The 19,229-nt window shown below is 32.2% G+C and overlaps 1 protein-coding gene across 7 annotated transcripts in view; it reads left to right on the top strand.

The window, feature by feature from the left end:
* LOC138122475 (WD repeat-containing protein 47) overlaps positions 1-19,229 on the top strand; it is a 68,712-nt gene extending 49,483 nt beyond the window's left edge. For 6 of the 7 annotated variants that reach the window (XM_069036740.1, XM_069036739.1, XM_069036746.1 and 3 more), the window contains 3 exons: positions 13,295-13,491; positions 17,495-18,195; positions 18,309-19,229. In XM_069036740.1, coding sequence (XP_068892841.1) covers positions 13,295-13,491; positions 17,495-18,195; positions 18,309-18,454 — 1,044 coding nt within the window. In that variant the 3' untranslated portion in view covers positions 18,455-19,229. Of the gene's footprint in view, positions 1-7,072; positions 7,718-13,294; positions 13,492-17,494; positions 18,196-18,308 lie in introns of those variants that run through there. The other variant, XM_069036742.1, reaches the window with a different exon arrangement.

Genomic DNA, 19,229 nt, shown 5'->3' with positions numbered 1-19,229 from the left:
ACAAACGTAACTCTTCTCGATCATTTCCATAGAAACATTTACAAAGCAATGTGCTTGAACCTGCGACTTTATTGTGGAGTTGATGTAACAATGATCGCTAATGAAATGAACAAATTCGGACAAATTTTCCTTATTCATAGGCGTTGAAAATACAAGGATATAGGGTAATTTCCATCCTTTTGATTTCACCTCCAAAAGTCATTTACGCAGAATTATTTTGTGTCAAGGATACTTCACATTTTTTTTCCAAACTTATTTCAAAATCACCCTGTAAATGGTAGTAAGTAATACTACTGGTCAACAAATTTTAACTTTTAATTTTTTTCTAAGATGAAAGTTTTTTTTTTCTTAGTTTTGTAACTACCGCAGAAAGTAATGTTTAAAAAAAATAATTAGCTCGGGTTTAGAACATGTTTTCATGAATTGCCTTGATTTAGGACGTTCGCGATATCAATGAAATATTATGACATTACTAACCCGCAGGAATTGGCTCTTGAGGTTTGTGTTTTAAATCAAGTAATGTGTCTTATTTTTAATAAAGTTACGCATTGGGGGAAAATTAGCAACTGGCTGTTGACAAATTTAAACATTTTGATGACTGTAACATATTTCCATGTTTATACTATTTTTTCACGCCCAAAATTTTTTACAAAAATGTAAAAATTGTATTTTAATTTTTCCATCATTATACAGTTGGATTTAAAAAAAATTGACATAATTTGTTGGGTTTTTTAATAGTGTGAAACCTTACGAGGTAATTATGGTCAAACTTCAATGAACTTGACATGACATTTTCAAAAATTATTTGATAGGTTTTGTTAAGACAATTAATTGACAAATGGACAAAACCAAATTTACATTAGAAGATTCATGTCCCGTTTTTTTTTTTAATCCAACTGTATAAGCTCCCTAAAAAGCTTTTTGACAATATTGTTTCCCTCTCGGGAATAATTCATTATTCATGTCATGATTTTTATATCATACAACTCGACTTCTAATCCCGGCTGCGAAAATCTGATATTTTTTGTGTTGTGAAAGTAAGAACAAGAATAAAATTCGACTACGCCAATGGACTCGATTTTGGGTTCCCCTTCCCTTACATCTTGCGCATCTCGATGGCGACGCCTATGTACCTCTCGTTGAAATGCACTCTAATTGAAAACTGGGCCTTTTCAATTCATGCCCTCAACAAAGTTTTTTCTTTACAAATCACACAGGAGCAAAGAGGATTTTTCTCGGTTCAACTAAAAAACTACATATTTTGGACATTTTTCACTTTAGGAAGATTGCAATTTCTAGACCTAATATGTATTTTAAGATGAGTGTGACATAGTTATGCCGTATCTTCAAAACCAGAGCTAATATCCTGTTTTGCTGTTATATTCGTAATTAGCAAGAACATCTTAATGTAAATTACCTAATTGCGTCCAGGATACATTTTCGCTGTTGACCAGTGCAATCAAAACGTGTAAAACATTTTTTGTGCTGCCGCAGTTGCAATTGGCATTTTAAGTGGACGATTAGCGTGCGGCAATGGAAATGAGAAAACTCTAGTGCTGCAATTGACAAACAAGAAATCTAAGGCAAGAAAAAATAAACTAATTGTGGCAAATCAAGTATTACTGAAAGACAATTATGTCTCTAATGTTATAAAACCAAAGGCTTCGTAAATATTTAAAAAATGCTAAAATGTGTTAATTTTAGGTTTGGGGGGTTTATTTATAAAAATTTCGGTTGGTGACCTTGCAAGCTATAAAGTTGCGTTTGAATTTGAAATTCGAGCACTGACAGATTGACATTTGATATATTTAGTGCTAAATTGATTAGCAGCATAATTTTGTTTAAGTAATATTTATTATGTTAATGATTCAAAAATATGTTTTATTACAAAAGGCAGCACAAAAAATATTGTATGGTACTCTTGTGAAAACTCCATTGCTTTACTCACTCACATACAGCGCTCGACTGCGTCTCGCGCCATATTACCGTTCGTAAAGCAATGGATTGTTTTCAACACTTGTAACATAAATAACTATTTAGGTGACACAAAAGTATTAACATTGTTACTATTATGTTCTTGATAATTGAAATCTTTTTCTTCTCCGTTGGTGAGTTGTGATGTTTTTACAAAAATTCTCATAAAATAAGAAGTTTCACAATCAGTAATAAATTATTAAACGTGTAACCAACCTGTTCCGTGCTTATATGTTTAATGTGTATAAAGAAAGTGTCGAAACCAGCGACATACACCAATAAAATAATGATTATTCATTAGATTTGCGCATATACATATCTGTTTGTAATTTGTTTGTCCAGATGTTGCAGTGGAAATCATTTGTATAAATGACCTTTTATCTATGGCCTAAATTGTTCAAAATATATGGTACATATTTATATAAATATCTTATTGTAAGATTGTTTATATACAAAACATAATTAAAATGTTCGATCTATAGTAGTGAAAGGTGACGGTCTCATCATCTTAATATTTCTACATTGTTATTTTGTAATGCTATTGCGGTTCTCGGTTCTGCGCATTTGAAGTGAGAATCGTCAAACTTTTTCCAACGTTCATGCCATAAATCTAATGTAACAATGCAGGTCGTTGCATAAGCTACTTCACGTGTATTATTTTAGCTTTCAAGTTTAGAAAAAAGTAATCTTTCTGCAATTCATTTTGTTAATATTTACGACTGTATGCTCTTGCTGATATCGTACGAAATGACTCCCATCACTTTCCCATTAAAATCAAAGCATTTCAATCGATTCTTAACTTTGCAATAGAAAGTATATCTAATCATTCATTCCTATCATTGACGGAATTGTTTAAGGAACTGCGACCGCAGCTAATAATTTAGTTCAAAGTAATTTTCGAAAGTAATTTTTTATTTGTTTATTACTCGCTTTTATATTTGAGACGTTTACGTTCAGTTGTCCGGCATATGCCTAGATAATTGGTGCTTTTCTAATTCTGTGTCGCACGTAATTTCTACAAAGAAGATGAAAAGTTTGTGACACTTTCCTTTTACTTACGACCGCTTGGTGAAACAGTTGTTTGAAAAATAGATTTTATGTGATGGGGGATCAAGATCCAATTGCTCGCGGTGAGCGTGAAAAAAAACTCGTCGATGCGCAACTCGATGCTGACTTCATGTACGAATGTCTTCACGAATCGAAAGTTGAAAATCCGATGTTTGAGGAAAAACCTGAAGAAGATGTTCTGGTAGGTCAATATTAGTTTTTCTATAAACAAGAATTCCAGGAACTGAAGAATTTCCAACTGCTACGTACAAAGAAATTGAAATTGAAAGCTATAGATATAATCATTTTGTATTAAAACAAATAGGATATTGAACGCAACACTTCCTGTCTATTTTACTCTATTTTCATACTTAAAATAAATTTGTCTTTGGGAACGTTAAACATTGTTACAAAATGTTTACACAGTTTTAAAACAGTCTGTTGGTGTACACAAATTATTATGAATATTTTTTCACTCGTGAAGGTTTTTGCTGAAAGGAAACTGTAAATAGATATTTTTAACACAAAGATTAGCTTATCCAGTGCGAACATAAAGTTTGGAACAAAATTCAAAATAGCGTTATGTTTTTAAGAAAATCGCTCGGACACGTCGATTATATTTAGAAAAATGCCATCCTGTGACTCGCAATTTGTTTAAATGACGTCATTGGTTTTTGCCCAATAACGTCTTCACGAATTTTTTTTAATGACAACCCCCACTTTTTTCTTCTCTTTCTGAATATAGACCTTCCCACTACCTAAACAATGAATGCAAAAAATTGGTACCTTACATAACAATTTTTTTTTTGAGAAAGTTTTACTTCAAAAATTTCATTTAATTTTTCATGTAAAAATTTAATTGGCCTCAAACAAAACAAACAGATATCTAAGGTTAACAATAAAATTTAATGCAAATGTTAAAATTGTCCCTCGCCAACCATTTAGCACTCACCAACACTTTGTACAGGGCGTATCCGAGTTCCTCCCGGTGGTCACTTCTTTACCTGCATAACACTTTTTAACGGACGAGTTCCTCCCGAGGTTATCGGGGATTACTGCGATAGGTAGTCGACGGGTGGTAGCCGGACTAGATTATAATGACGAGTATTTTGCTTGAAATTGGCAATAAATACACTGATGAGAGGGAGAAACAATTTTATTTACAAGGGTAAATTAAAATGACATACGGCATTTACAAATTGTACTCTATTTATGTACATGATATGAGTACTCACTCACTGTATTGAGTTTTTTTTAAGACTGGTCATAGGGTTTTACATCTCCAACGTATACGGTTATCACTTATTACATAACTTTCTGGCTTGATGAAATTTTGCACCATTCACTACAAGTTTGCCTTTTTCACTCAGTTTCCATGGTGACGCTTTTAAAGAAATAATTAAACTAAAAATTTTACTTTAAAATGGGCCTATTTATAAGTGCGATTTACCCCTGCATCCCACCAAAAAAGAGGTGGTTTTAATCATTGGTCGCAAGAAGTATGTCTTCTTATAAAGAAATATTTAATTTAATCTTTTAGGAAAGGCAATGTAATTCCTAATTACAGGATCATTCTTCACCAGTGCTAATCCCTTACCGTTCACTACCTGTTACAAGACCTGAAAATTTCTGACCGCCGGGAGGAACTCCGCTGCCGTCTTTGTACACTGCGCTCAATAATGTTAGGGCTTATTTGTTCCATTTCAGCGCGAATTCTCTGCCGTAAATCTTCTAAATTGTTTGGTTTATTAAAATAAATCTTATATTTTAAACAAACCCATTCCAAAAAAAATTTAATCAATAAAAATTAAATTTTTCAAATAATTTTTTTTATTTTCTCAAAAAAAAATTGCTATGTAAGGTACCAAATTTTTTCATTCATCGTTTAGGTAGTAGGAAGATATATCAGAAATAGAAGAAAAAGTTGGGGTTGCCATTAAAAAAAGACGTCATTTAAACATGTTGCGCGTCACATGATGGCATTTTTCGAAATAAAATCGACCTGTAGCGATTTTCCTAAAAACGTCACATAATAGTATTATGAATTTTGTTCCAAACCTTTAGTTCACATTGTATCACTTGCAAAGATTATTTCTTTTTTTAATTTATTGTGTTTTTATCAGTATAATTAATTTTACTGCTTTCAACTGGCATAAATTCTCATTTTTCTCCTTTGTAAACTGCCTCCTAACTGCTCTAAAGCAAAAAATAGCAGATAACCAACCGTTGCCCTAGATAACACATTCAAAGTGACATTTCTTGAAAAATTTGTCAAAACTGTCAAAAGCAAATGCGAAATCATTTTTAATAGATTTGGAAGCTTTGGGGACGTCGTTTCAAACAATAAAGTTTTGTATGCAACTCGTTTCTGTGCAAATTGGGCTTTTCTAATTGCCCTCAAGGCCTTAAAATCCTCGCTACGCTCGTATTTCAATCTGGCCTCTCGGGCAATTAGAAAAGCCCAATTTACACAGAACCTCGTTGCATAAATAACTATTTATTCTGATTTATTTCTTGGAAGTTGAATTGACAGTGTCTCTTAATTAAACACTCCAAATTCATTACATAAGTCATTATCACTCGTGAAATACCTGTATGTATAAGTTTCCACAAAATATTAACTGCACGAATGCATATTTAAATGTATAGTTACCCCTAAAATTAAAGGGGAATCTCATAGTTTTGGAGATATACTCCCAAGGAAAAAACTATTTTCAGTGATTTCATCTTACAATATTTTTGACGGTATGTTTTTGGACTGTTTACAAAACAAAACAAAAAACGCACGAAGATTCGGGGTGTACGGTAAAGTAATTTTCCTTTTTAATACAAAAGTCTTTTGCACTATATTTTTTTGAAACTATTTATATTTTGCAACAAATCTTTTTTATTTTATACTCTAGAAATAAGGTAGCCATTTAGTAAAGAGCAACTATAAAAGTATCTTTGCTTTCTTTTTTTATTAAAAGAACCTGACCTTCGTCATTTAAATGGTAAGCGCGTAAACATTCAAAAAATTGTTGAAACATTAATTTATCCAGCTACTCGTATTAAAACCTGAAGAATATTTATAACGTCCCAAAAATTATTTTTATTTGCCCCACAAAATTTGTTACTGTAATGACCACTTCCAACTTGTTTCTAAGCTTTGACCTTTGAAATATGTACGTGTTAAACATATTTGTTAATTAAAACCGACCGCATATGGGTTAGTGTTTCATGTGCCATAACGTTATTCCCAAGAATTTCAGAATTCCTGTAAAGTGAGAGAAGTTAATTGAAACCAGTTAAATGGATGTACAATAATTATAATATCCTTTTAGAATGTAGAATGAAAAAGGCTAAGAGTATGAAAAGCGAAAGAATTTGCAAGTTTCATAATTTCTGTTAAACATTCTCTCTGATGAATCTTTTATGAAGGAAATCAAGATAATTTTGAAATGTTTTTATTTTTGTATTACTAACTGTACTTAAGTTATCTCGTTAAAATCTATAATCACATTCGCATGCGCTGTTGTCTCGGTTAAATGTTAATCCACGATTAACAATAGTGGCTCGTAGTAAACGTGTAAGTATAGTGTTTAATTTTTTTGTTAATGAAAGTTAAGCGTTAACTATTTTTACACTGCAGATCTTTTACTTACGGGTACCTAAGTAAGAAACAACACAGTATTGTTAAATTTTTTGTGTTTGTACCTATTGTGAGCGTATTTATTATTAAAAATGAAGTCTAGTGATTATTATGTTCTAGTTATGCCCGCGGTTGTGCTAACTGTAAAGTAATAATTTCTAACAATGTGATAATCAAGGTAATGGATGTGCAAGCTGAATTTTCTTTTATATTGGGATAATTAAGCGTTGGAAGCAAAATTTCATATCAACTTTAAAGTAGACTGCATCCATTAAAAACTAATTTAAGATTCGTCCTGTCAGATGAGAACGCTTCGAAAAGTCTCGGTGTTTTGGAAACAACAAGAGAAATGCCGGCTTAGGAGGGGTCTCTGAAGTAGGTTGAATTATACCGCTGGCTTACGCTTGAAGAATTGCGCGCAGATGATGCCCGCCAATGGTCAGTTTCGTGTACAAAACGAGTGTTGTGCTAGAAACGCACTAGTGCAGTGATTAATAAATGTGTTCGATAAAATAATGTGAAATGGGTGATTTGATGTTGAAGCAGAAAGCGCCCCGGATGCCTCACTGGCAGGGCGTTGATGTCATGGCGAGAAAACCTTGGCCGTCAGCTTACCCCCAAAGAATGAACAATTCCAAATCATCTTTCAAATTTAGACCAGCAGATCCACCTGCCTGGCGAGAACCAAGTCCGTATTCCTACCAGGCACCCCTTTACAATTACCAAACCAACAGCAAAAGGGAGCACTATTTTCTTGCTCCTTATTATAGAAACGCTATGCCACCACCTCCTAACCCCAATCGGTTGTTGATGATCGATCCGACTAGAAGACGATTGAGCGTAAAGCAAAGTGATGAATCTCCGTGTCATTGTCGATCTAGATCGATGGAGGATGTAAGGACAGACGTTATTACGTCTGAATGGGAAGATGATGTCAACGGAAATCGAGTACCTCTTCCGATAAGAAATGAACGATTCACAAAATATTCTAACAGGAGGTCGATGGACAATCTTTTAGTGGATACAAATTATTCGCCACCAATGAAACGAGCAGGACGACTTCAGGTTATGGTTTCCTCTTTTTTTTTTTTAATTTGACGGATGCCTTTCTAATTGAAGTCAGTTTTCGTCGAATGCTCCTAGGTTAATAAATGTTCCAAAAATTATTTATCAGACTGTTTTACGCTCCAGTTAAGATCCACATTAACATACTTTACTGATTCCGTAATCGTAAGCAGATAAAAGTTTTCAATTATAACTAAAAGTTACTATTCCTCACATCGTGAGGAAATTCCTTAACATTGACACAGAACATAAAACACAAAAAAGTCAAAATGTGGAGGCGAGACGCCGGTAATTATGTTGATAAGCACTGCACTATTACTTGATAGTATTATCCGTAATAGTGTATGTACTCCGGCAAAATTGCCGTGCCGCCGGGTGGAGGTGGGATAGTTGATATATTTCTACGTTGTTGGATTATCCTGGTCTTCGCTTTTCCTCGGATAATATTTTGGCGAAAAAATAATACTTATAAGTCAATAATCAATGTTACTCAGGCAGCAGGTTAAGAAGGACTATTGTCCACTTGATGTATCTTTGAAAGAGCGCTTGTGGCTGTAATCTAGAAAAATCTTTTCCAATGTACAAAATCTGTAAATAGCACTTTGATGGAGATTAATGCAGTGGATTTTATTAGTGTTGTAAACATTAGTGACAGCCAAAAGTTCCATAGTTATTGTGTAAATTTTACCGGATTTGTAGCTATCCCAATGAATTGGTATGTTATCGAAAGGAACTAGTTAAACTGTGAACTTCAGCTTATAAAATATATTTCACATACTAAGATTTAAATAACCATACAAAATTGAAGCCAGATTATGTTGTGAACATTACAAAAGACCAGGCTATTCATAAAGGTTTATCAAAAATTTTGTTAATATTATAAACGGCATTGACACAAACAGTTTACAATACAATTTTTTCGTTTTTCTTTTATAAGTGTCATTACTCTGTTCTTGAAATAGACCATTTAGTTGTTATACAAAGAGAAAATGTCGCGTTTTATTTATATGGATACAGCATTTAATAAATCGTGTTTAAATTAATCTAAATTCCACTTGATAGAATATTTAAAAGATCTTCATCGTGAAAGTAGTGCAAAGTATGACACCTATTTTTAATTTACACACCATTGAACTTTCTGTTGATGAAAGAAATACATATTTAAAAATATATTTATTGTACTAAACACAAATTAAATTGAAAATAATATACATATTATGCAAAGCAGTAACTATATCAGAAGAATTTTCTTCATAGTATTTTAATTGTTTTTAAAATGGAAGAACAATTAAATTCTAAAAAGATAATGAACACATTGCTAAGCCAAACATGTTTTTAGTTTTTTTTTTAATTCACTCTTGAATAAAATCCACAATATTCTACAAATGTTATACCTACTTTTTTCTAGGTCAAATAAGGGATATGAATGATTTTGAATTAACAGTTTCTATTGTAGATACGCATGGCTAAATCTAATTCCAGTTTTATCTCTTTGATCATAAATCTCTATGGGATAGTATGTTTACAACCATGTAACTGTGGTAAACAGTCACAAAAATACAGTTTATCAACTACTTGGTATTAATTTGATGAAAATAATTATAACTATTACCGTGCATATTTTCTAATAATATTTTTTTTGCAATAAAACATTTTATTGCAGCATTACAATTGCAACTTCGTAGACATCCGCCACTTATGATTGTACTGTTTAAAGTAGATACATTAGTTCACATTATAATTGTTGCTTATCGCAATTTCTATAAAGAGTACCTATCCGAAATTACAAGTTTCGTACCTTTGGGTTGATCTTACGTTGAGCGATGACAGATTACGAAATGCAAGAGTTAATCTGTATTCAATTATTCTAGCATTCATTAAAAAACGTGGAATTATATAACAATGACGATAGTAATAGCAAAAAATTGTAGATTTACCGTATTCATACTACTACCGCTCAATATTTTCTACGTACCAAACTTTTTTATGTATAATAGTTATACAAACCTGTATCTTAACAACTCTTAGCAGCCTCGGTGATTTAACTTTCATTTTTTTTTTAATTTGTTGTCATCCATTGCAAGGATTCTGTATTCTCTCACGTTAGTTTTCACTCTCTCTAATATAAATTTAAGTTAACAGATAACTTGATGAAAGGGAAATCATACATGGAGCTACTATTGCTAAGTAGAAATTGTGCGTTAATATTCCTGAAAGTCAAGAATCCATAAAGATTTTATTCGTTATCGAATCAAAGAACTCCTTTTTTCTTCATTCATTAACCTTTTGACCTGATCCCAGTACATAATTTTATCCATTTTAGAAATGTACGATACCGCTTTCGCCTTCGTTGGCCATACTTTCGCTTTCCCAGAAATAATCGTTTTTTTATTTATTCATTTATTTATTTTGTAATGAAATGTTATATTATCTAATTAGATGATTTGATGGTGGCATATAAAAAGTAGTCGATACAAAATGACGGGCACATCGTCAAAGGTTTCTATATACAAAAAAGTAAATTGTACTTGTGTGCAGGTATAGACATAACGGAAAAGCATTCAATAGATGAAGAACTAACTTCCGCCAATTATGATTTTCACTGACGCATCCAGTTTCTTAATAACATTAAAATGTAAACCTAGTGGTATTTGCAGATAACATCAAGAATTTATGTTAATTATCAAATTTTACCGATTCTTTGCAAGTGAACAGATGGTATGTGTATTATCAACGAGAGCTTGTTTACTTTCGTAAAGAGCTCTTTAAGTTGAGAGCATTGAAAATTGATTTCTGTTCTTAATAAAAACTAAACCATGGACGATTCAACAATAAACTAGTAAACGAACCGTAGTTTTTTGTTTTGTAAATTATTAGGTAATTCCAACTGAAACAACTAAATGTTAAAACAACTTGCAAGATATGAAAAAAAAATTAAATCCCTAAACTGAAAAATTATAAGGGCCAGTTTACAGAAGCGAAATTAAGTTAATCGTAATCAAATGCGAGATTAACTGAATACGTGATCAAATTGAACCAATCAAACTTTCGGAATCATAGGTTAATCGCACATTAAAATTTAATTCGAATTAAATATTTAATTCTCTTTCATAAACTGGCCCATAAGCATATTGTATTGTTGTCATGTCAGGCGTGATTTTTCAATTTAATAACCTATGTATTTGTTTAATTTTTTCTCTTAATGTTTAACACAATACCCTCTGAAATGAAAGTAACCTGTTAAAGACAATATTCACGTACAGAATAATGTTTATTATACAGGATTCCCGTTTATTTAATTCATCGAACTACTTTTATTACCGTTAGCGTGCCGAATCCATGATGTCGCATAAATATAAATCGTTCTTTCTAATAAATTTACAATATCGGAAGTGGTCACGATCTATATTAATCGGCTGTTACCGCAATGACAGCTTGTTTCTCCTATGAGGAGAAAGCTTCGCTTCAGTTTGTTACATCTAGATTAAATCTTTTAACCTTACTTTATACATGAACAATATGTACCTGATGGCTATCTTACTAATGGCAGAAATTGACATGAACATAATTTAAGTAGGTAAAAAAAAATGTATATGGTGATAATTATGTAATTCATTTATTGGTTTCGTTATAACACACATTCATTTATTTAGAACCAAAATTCTTTTACTTTTGAGAAAACTTGTACATATTTGTTTTATAAAGCCAAATGCAAGAACCGAGAGTAAACTAATCGTCCTTGACGTTGGTTTTTACAACGGTAGAGAAATAAAGTCGGAAAATTATAACGTTAATTTGTTTTTGTTTTTTTCTGTTTTTTTGAAGTGAAACTTTTTATGGGAGGGTCTTGAAATTCTGATCGGCAACCTTTTTGTGTGACGAAAAGTGGTGGGGGTAAACACTATTGGGTCGAGTGGGAGCAGTGTCTCTGTCTTTGTCTCTTTGTCACACTCACGGCATTTATCGTCCTCTCTTTAATTTGGAGGCTTAAAAATGAACAATGAGTTACGCATTTCGATATTGTTTAGTGTTATCGTTGTTTATAATTTATTTTCTTCATTAAAATATACAATTTTGTTGTGAATATGCTATTTAAAAGTGATTGATGAATAATTACAATGTTTCCCTGTAATACAAAAGTTTCACTTCTATCGTGCGTCTTTACGACACATTCTGTTTTTTTTTTTAATAATAAATACTAAAACGGGTGAATATGATTAGTGAACTTGTTAAAAACTTCTTTGTCAGAACGAGAATTTGCTTGCTATACAAAAACTTTTTATTATACCTGAATACCGGAATTATTATTATTATTATTATTATATTATTATTGACACTAAAATGCGTGCGAAAAAGGGCCCTTAAAACACTAACCCCCAATTTCATAATCAGCCTAAAGTTACTTTAACATTAAAGTTTACCATTGACCATAGAAACATATTGTTGCAACAATCCATTAAATTCACTTTAAGATAAAGTCCACTTTAAGTTTATTATGAAACTGGCCCTAAAGCTTTAAAGTCGCTTAGGTAACAACAAATTCACCTACATTTTGAACAATGATAAATAGACATTTATACACAATTTATGATAGCAACGAAACAACAACAATTGACCATTTCTACCTGGTGATCAAGAACGACTGTTTAAGTTGGCAGTACAATTAAGAAAATTTTTTAATTCAGTTATTTATAACACTGCAACTGGATATGTTTTGTTGGTTTATTTGACAAAAATCTTATATAGGTATAGCATTAACAACGACAAGCCACCAACAACCGGAAGTTACTCCTGTTATACGATTTAGAATACGATCCAGTGTAACCAACTTAAACAGTCCTTCTTGATCACCCCGTATATCAACGATTAATGACACAGATTACTTCGGAAAAGGTATTTCAATTTGCTTTTTTTTTTGTTATAATTTTCAAATTGTAGTGCAGGTATAATAAAAAATAACGTATGATACACGTTTATAAGGGCCTTTAAAGCACTTGCGACGTTAAAAGCACTCCGCTACGCGTCGTGCGCTTAAACTCGTCGCGCGTGCTTTAAAGGCTTCCTTATAAACTTGTATCATAATATACTATTACGACAAAATAGTAGTTTATTTGACGAGTTTGTGTGTCGTTTCGTGTCGTTTCACTCGCGTTTTAAAATGGCCCACGCGTGCCAAAAAAGGCCCAATTTACACACGAACGAGTTGAATACAACGTTTTTTTGTTCGACAAGCCCCTGACACTGTCAGAATTTGAGAAATTTCTCCTGTGTGAGCGGATTTTGATAAATGTCACAACTTGTCAAAACGAAACGTCAAGCTAATTTTAAAGATTTTAAGCGATTTGGAGCCTTTAAGGGGCTCGTCGAACAAAAAAACGTTCTATTCAACTTGTTCTTGTTAAATAAACTACTATTTCCACATCAGAACTATACTAGAATATTACGTAACATAATAAAAATGAAAAATATCATTGTGATCAGTCAAATGTAGAAAATGTTATTTGTAACAATTTTCTACTGCTTTAAAAACGTTTAATTCGAGAATAAAATTTTAAATGAATGCTATTTTAATTACAGCCCATCCCAAGAAACGCATCTGAACAGGATAATCATGACAGTAATGGTACTAGACCCCGATTTGTTGCTGTCACATCTCTGGAAGATGTGCAAGCGGTCAGGTGTGCAGAATTCCATCCAGGTGGGCAGTTATATGCTGTCGGTTCTAATTCAAAAACCTTGCGGATATGTGCTTACCCAAAACTTAGTGACCTCAGGTATGTACTTCACATATTTAAATATATTTTTTTCATTTAAACAAAGCAGATTTCATGAAAAGTACCGTTATCAAAATAAGCAACTTTGTGTCCTCCCAAATTTTAATTGTAATTATCACAAGAAAACCAATGACTTTTTTATAAAAAATAAAGTGAATTGATAAAGAGCAAAAACATTTGTGGTCAAGTGACATGGTGCTTGCTTTGTTTCGTAGGGTAACTTCATCAAACGTCATACATTATTGATTCAGCGAAAAAGCAGTGGTGTGAATTATTTCTTTTGCACAAAAGAATTTTTTAATTTCTAACAATGAAGGAGGTTATGTACGGTCGGTGGACAAATAAAACTGGGACACTTAAAATTTAATCTGTGTAAATCAGACCATTGAATTGTAAATATATTTGTCAGTGTCTATACAATATGTCATTCCAAAGTTAACCTATTTGTGATAAAGCCGTAATTAAACGATGCAAGTTTGTAAATTTTGACTTATGTGATTGTCATTTTTGTCCCAGTTTTATTTGTCCATCGACTGTACCTACTATCGAATTAATGAAAAACTAGTACAGCAAAATTTTGTTGGAGTAAACTGGCTACATGAAAATGTCAAATATCAACGTCTGTCATTATAACAATTCGAATTTAGCAATACTCAATCCAACGTCAAACGTATTTAGGTTATCTACTTGACATGTTGGACATTTTACTAATGTTACTTTATGTTACATAAAGTCCATTCACGTTGGATTTTCCCTGCCAAATTGTCGTCACGTTGCAAGCCTGCGCCTCCTTTCCTAGTAATTTTTACATTATCGTGTTTTATTCGTGATAGAGATATTTTCATATTTGATGGCGGAAGCAAAAGACTGAGAAATGTCACAAATTTGTATTGTCAGTGTCAAATTTCTCAAAGACGTTCGTGATTTTGACAGAAATGCAACAAATTGGCAATAAGAATGTTATTCATCGTCGAACTAGAGAAATAATTTGTAATACGTTTGATTATATGAGAATAACTTTTTCTTTTGAAGCACTGACAAAAACTGGTTTCCTTAGAATTTGCTTTTTCAATCTATTTAGCGAAAATTTAAATTTACCTAGACATTCCTTTTTACGGCGTTTATGAGAAATTTGACACTGACAATACATTTTTGTGACATTTCTCAGTCTTTTGTTTCCGCCACCAAATATGAAAATACCTCTAGAGCGATTGAGAGCGATTTGACGTCTTTAATTTTGAATGTTAGTTTGACGTGTGAAATAAAGTCACAGATTTTTTAATAAAATTCTATTCCTGGGTGATTTTAAAATTGCGTTAACCTTCCACAACTGACGTAATGTGACGAAACCCGCAAGCTAATACGGACTCAAGAAAAAATAGCTTCAGTTCGAAAATTAATTAGTTAGAATCCTTTAATATTTAATGTATTGTATGTATTAACATGATTATAATCTATTTACGACCTTTATTGAGCTGTTTTAACAATACAACGTTATTTTAAAGGTAATATGTACTTACACCAAAAAAACTTTAATTACCGGGTGATCAAGAAGGACTGTTTAAGTTGGCAGTACAATTAAGAAATTTTTTTAATTCGGTTATTTATAACACTGCAACCGGATATGTTTTGTTGGTTTATTTGACAAATATCTGATGTAGGTATAGCATTAATAACGACAAGCCATCAACAACCGAAAGTTACTCCTGTTATACGATTTAAAATACAATTCAGTGTTACCAACTTAAACAGTCCTATTTGATCACCCCGTAGAAAAAAATCATTAAGAATCAAAATACACCGTTCTTTTGTGGTATGCAATTGTAACAATACATTCTTGAAACGTCACAACCACCATCAAATCTCTGAATAACTGAAATTTTATTGCCAAATTTGTTCCATCATTTAGATGCATTCCTTACTTCCATCGCTTCCAATGAAAGAAACTTCACACAATTTCCTATTGGGTTCATTTTCTATAACTTATTCTTGCTCCTCATCACTCATCATGTTAGTCGCAGAAGGTTAAGTAGGTAAATGTAGTCATTAAGGGTTTTTTCACTTAATCAACAACGCAAGCAGAAAAATACAACACCAGTAGGTAGGAGTTAGGTATTTTTTTTAATACCTATTGTATGTTCCTAATCCTATCATACCGATTAACAACTGACACTATTTTTAGTGCAAATGATAACAAAATGGATGTATTATTACCTATTGTTATCCTCTAAAAATGTTAATAACAATATTTGAAAAATGACTGTTTCTTTGCTGACAGCGAATAACATAACCCCTACAGTCTACGAATGACTTGGTTACTTTATCAGCCCGTATTGGTGACATACACAGCTAAAGCATTTTTGAACTAAAAATCACACCGCCACAATATTGAATTATTTGACCTTGACTAGGAAAATCCAACGTGAATGGACTTTAGTAACCAATTAAAATAAAGTACGTACAAACGTTACACTACAACATTTTTGAAAAGTTGACATAACTACGACGTTTTGATGTCCTTGTTTTTCATGAATTCGATAATATCTTAAGGAAACGTCAAAGCATACCAATTAAAAAGCGATCTGCGTGCAAATACAAAACAATCCGACCAAATGGTTTGTTTTCTGTATTACAAAATAAAGATAAAAGGCTTTTTTGTTCGACACTGTCAGAATTTGAGAATTTTCTCCTATGTGAACAGATTTTGATAAATTTGACAACTTGTCAAAACGAAACGTCAAGCTAATTTTAAAGATTTTCAGCGATTTGGAGCCTTTGGGAGACTCGTCGAACAAAAAAACGTTGTATTCAACTCGTTCTTGTGTAATTTGGGCTTTTTTTGGCACTCGTGGACCTTTAAAACTCTCGTTTCACTCGAGTTTTAAGCTGGCCCACTCATGCCAAAAAAAGGCCAAATTACACGCGAACTCGTTAAATAAACTACTATTTTTGAACGCTAGATATGATCTTATCTACTGATTTTTGAATAGATTAGTTTACAGAAATCTGTACATAATTAATATTAAACGGTGAGGTGACGTCACGATTTCCTTCCTCGCTTTCTCTTTATTGAAACGACAAAAACAGAAAAAACCAAAAAAAAGTCACGTTTATTTATTGATGGTCACTTTGAGGTTATTTTATGCTCCTGTCAATTTGACAATTTTTCATTTTGTTCACTTATTACATTGATTACAAACATAACCTTTCGAAGCAATTGTCAACAAATTTGCCACATTTATAGTTATTTATGATCAATTCAAATTTGTTTCTGATCCTAGCTCAAACATACGTAAAGTTACTAGATAATGACGCAAAAGGATAAAAATTGGACTATATTTAGCCTTTTTATACCAATAGTCTAAATTACCTTTACCTGCCTACAAATAATTGAATTCTGTTGATGATATTCCAACGTTTGTTTTTGCATGGTTAATTACAGTCATTAAATAATTTTTATAATAATTAATTATGCTGCTGTGTGGCAAATATCTTTATTTTTACTTTTAAATAATAATCATTCAGAGTAATTGCCATTATTTTACAGTTGCAGTTAATTTATAGACTGTAATTTTTAACCGTTATCTCGCGTCAAATCAGTAACTTGATTGACATAAAATAAGTGTTAAAGTACTTTTAAATAGAATTGAAGCTTGATAATGGTTGTAGACAAACAAAATTCAGTCGATATTTCTAGTAATTCGATCATAAAACATAAAACTTGCATGAAATATACATAGGTTGTATTTTTCTTAAAAGTTAAAGACCATACGCTGTAGAGAATTTTTGATTTCAATATAGGGAAATTGGGATTCGTTGATGGGAAAGAAAATATCTATATTAATAACATAATTACATTGATGTCATAATTACGTTGATGTATTTTTTTCAATTTTGTGGCATATACATTTTATAAATAATTTTCAACAACCGAATTGTATCAATTTTGTAGCTAATATTATACTGTCCAATTGCCGTTGGTGTTAACTGATTATTTAAACAGGGAGGACCATCAGACATATCAACCAATGGTTCTATTCAAGAGAACAAAACACCACAAAGGTTCTATATACTGTTTGGCATGGTCACCAGTTGGCGATCTAATGGCCACGGGGTCCAACGACAAAACCGTCAAGTTGATGCGATTCAACGCCGACACTTCAAATTTGGAGGGAGAAGAAATCGAACTATCTATGCATGATGGTACTATCCGAGACCTATGCTTTTTAGAAGATACATCGAATAAGTCAAGCCTTTTGATCAGCGGTGGTGCTGGCGATTGCAAAATTTACGTAACGGATTGTGCTACGGGAACCCCGTTCCAAGCATTGAGCGGTCACACCGGGCACATTTTATCACTGTACACGTGGGGAGGAGCAATGTTCGTTAGCGGATCGCACGATAAAACTATACGATTCTGGGATCTACGAACGAGAGGATGTGTCAATATGGTCACACCTTGCACGATACCGGGTACAAGGCAGGGATCTCCTGTAGCCAGTCTTTGTGTTGATCCTTCTGGAAGATTGTTGGTCTCTGGTCATGAAGATAGTTCTTGTGTTCTGTACGACATTCGAGGCGGAAGAAGTGTACAATGTTTCAAACCGCATTCAGCAGATGTCAGATCTATTAGGTTTTCACCTTCAGCGTACTATTTACTATCAGCAGGATACGACAACAAGTTGGTCCTAACGGATCTACAAGGTTAGTAGATATTATAATAACAATAGGATCATCATTACTGCTTAAATAAACACAAAAATGTAGAATTTTAATAGCATGTGTTATTTGTTCTGATTATTTTTTTTTTTGTGCAGGAGATCTAACGCTACCCCTTCCAAGTGTGGTGGTTGCACAACATCAGGACAAAGTAATCTCTGGACGTTGGCACCCAACAGAATTTTCATTTTTGTCAACGTCTGCCGACAAAACTGCGACGTTATGGGCATTACCGCCTATGTAGAATTCTTAAACGTGTTATAAGTCTGAATTAACCAATACTCATTATTTATGGTTGCACATATTACGTTAATTAATATGAAAAGTGAAATGTACCCATCGTAACATTTAATTGTAATAAATAGAACAATTTATTTGAACCTCTTTTTGATTAGCATTAACTGCCAGTTCAGTTATACAGCGTAGAAGTTTTCAGAAGTTGTTTTTGATAGAAGATTGGCGTTTAATGTTAGTCGAAGGTGGTGTAAAAGAAATCGAAAAGATCATAACAAAAATAACATGCTTTTTATTTTGAAGCTGTAACCCAGTATCAGACAGATTATTCTTTCAATACCAACTGACTGGCATAATAATTGATACTAAATTTTATTTTAGGCGACCCGTCAAGCTAACAATAAGTTTTAAACGACAATTGCGGTTAATTGGAAATTTATAAATAATAATGAATTCATATATTTTTTAATATTGAAAAGTTATATGTTAATCTTGTTAGTTACTCATAGAGTGCACAAAACTTTTTTGGCTGTAAATGTACTTGACATGAGCTTTTTAACTCTGTTTGCGTTGTTATGTTTAGTTATGATTTGAAATTTAACTATGAATTATTATTGTACATATAATAACGTTTAAAGCTTTGTATAAAACGATTAATATTATAAAACCCAGTATTTATGTTGTGTAATATTTAAAAACAAAATAAAAAGATTGATAATAGTTTTTTTTATTAATTGTATATCATCTATGTCTGTTATTAATCAATAAACTGCTCCAATGTTTAA

Source organism: Tenebrio molitor, chromosome 1, assembly GCF_963966145.1.
Source record: "Tenebrio molitor chromosome 1, icTenMoli1.1, whole genome shotgun sequence".
Classification (NCBI taxonomy): domain Eukaryota; kingdom Metazoa; phylum Arthropoda; class Insecta; order Coleoptera; family Tenebrionidae; genus Tenebrio; species Tenebrio molitor.
Note: the sequence above shows the minus strand (reverse complement) of the source record. Positions and strands in the feature narration are given on the sequence as shown.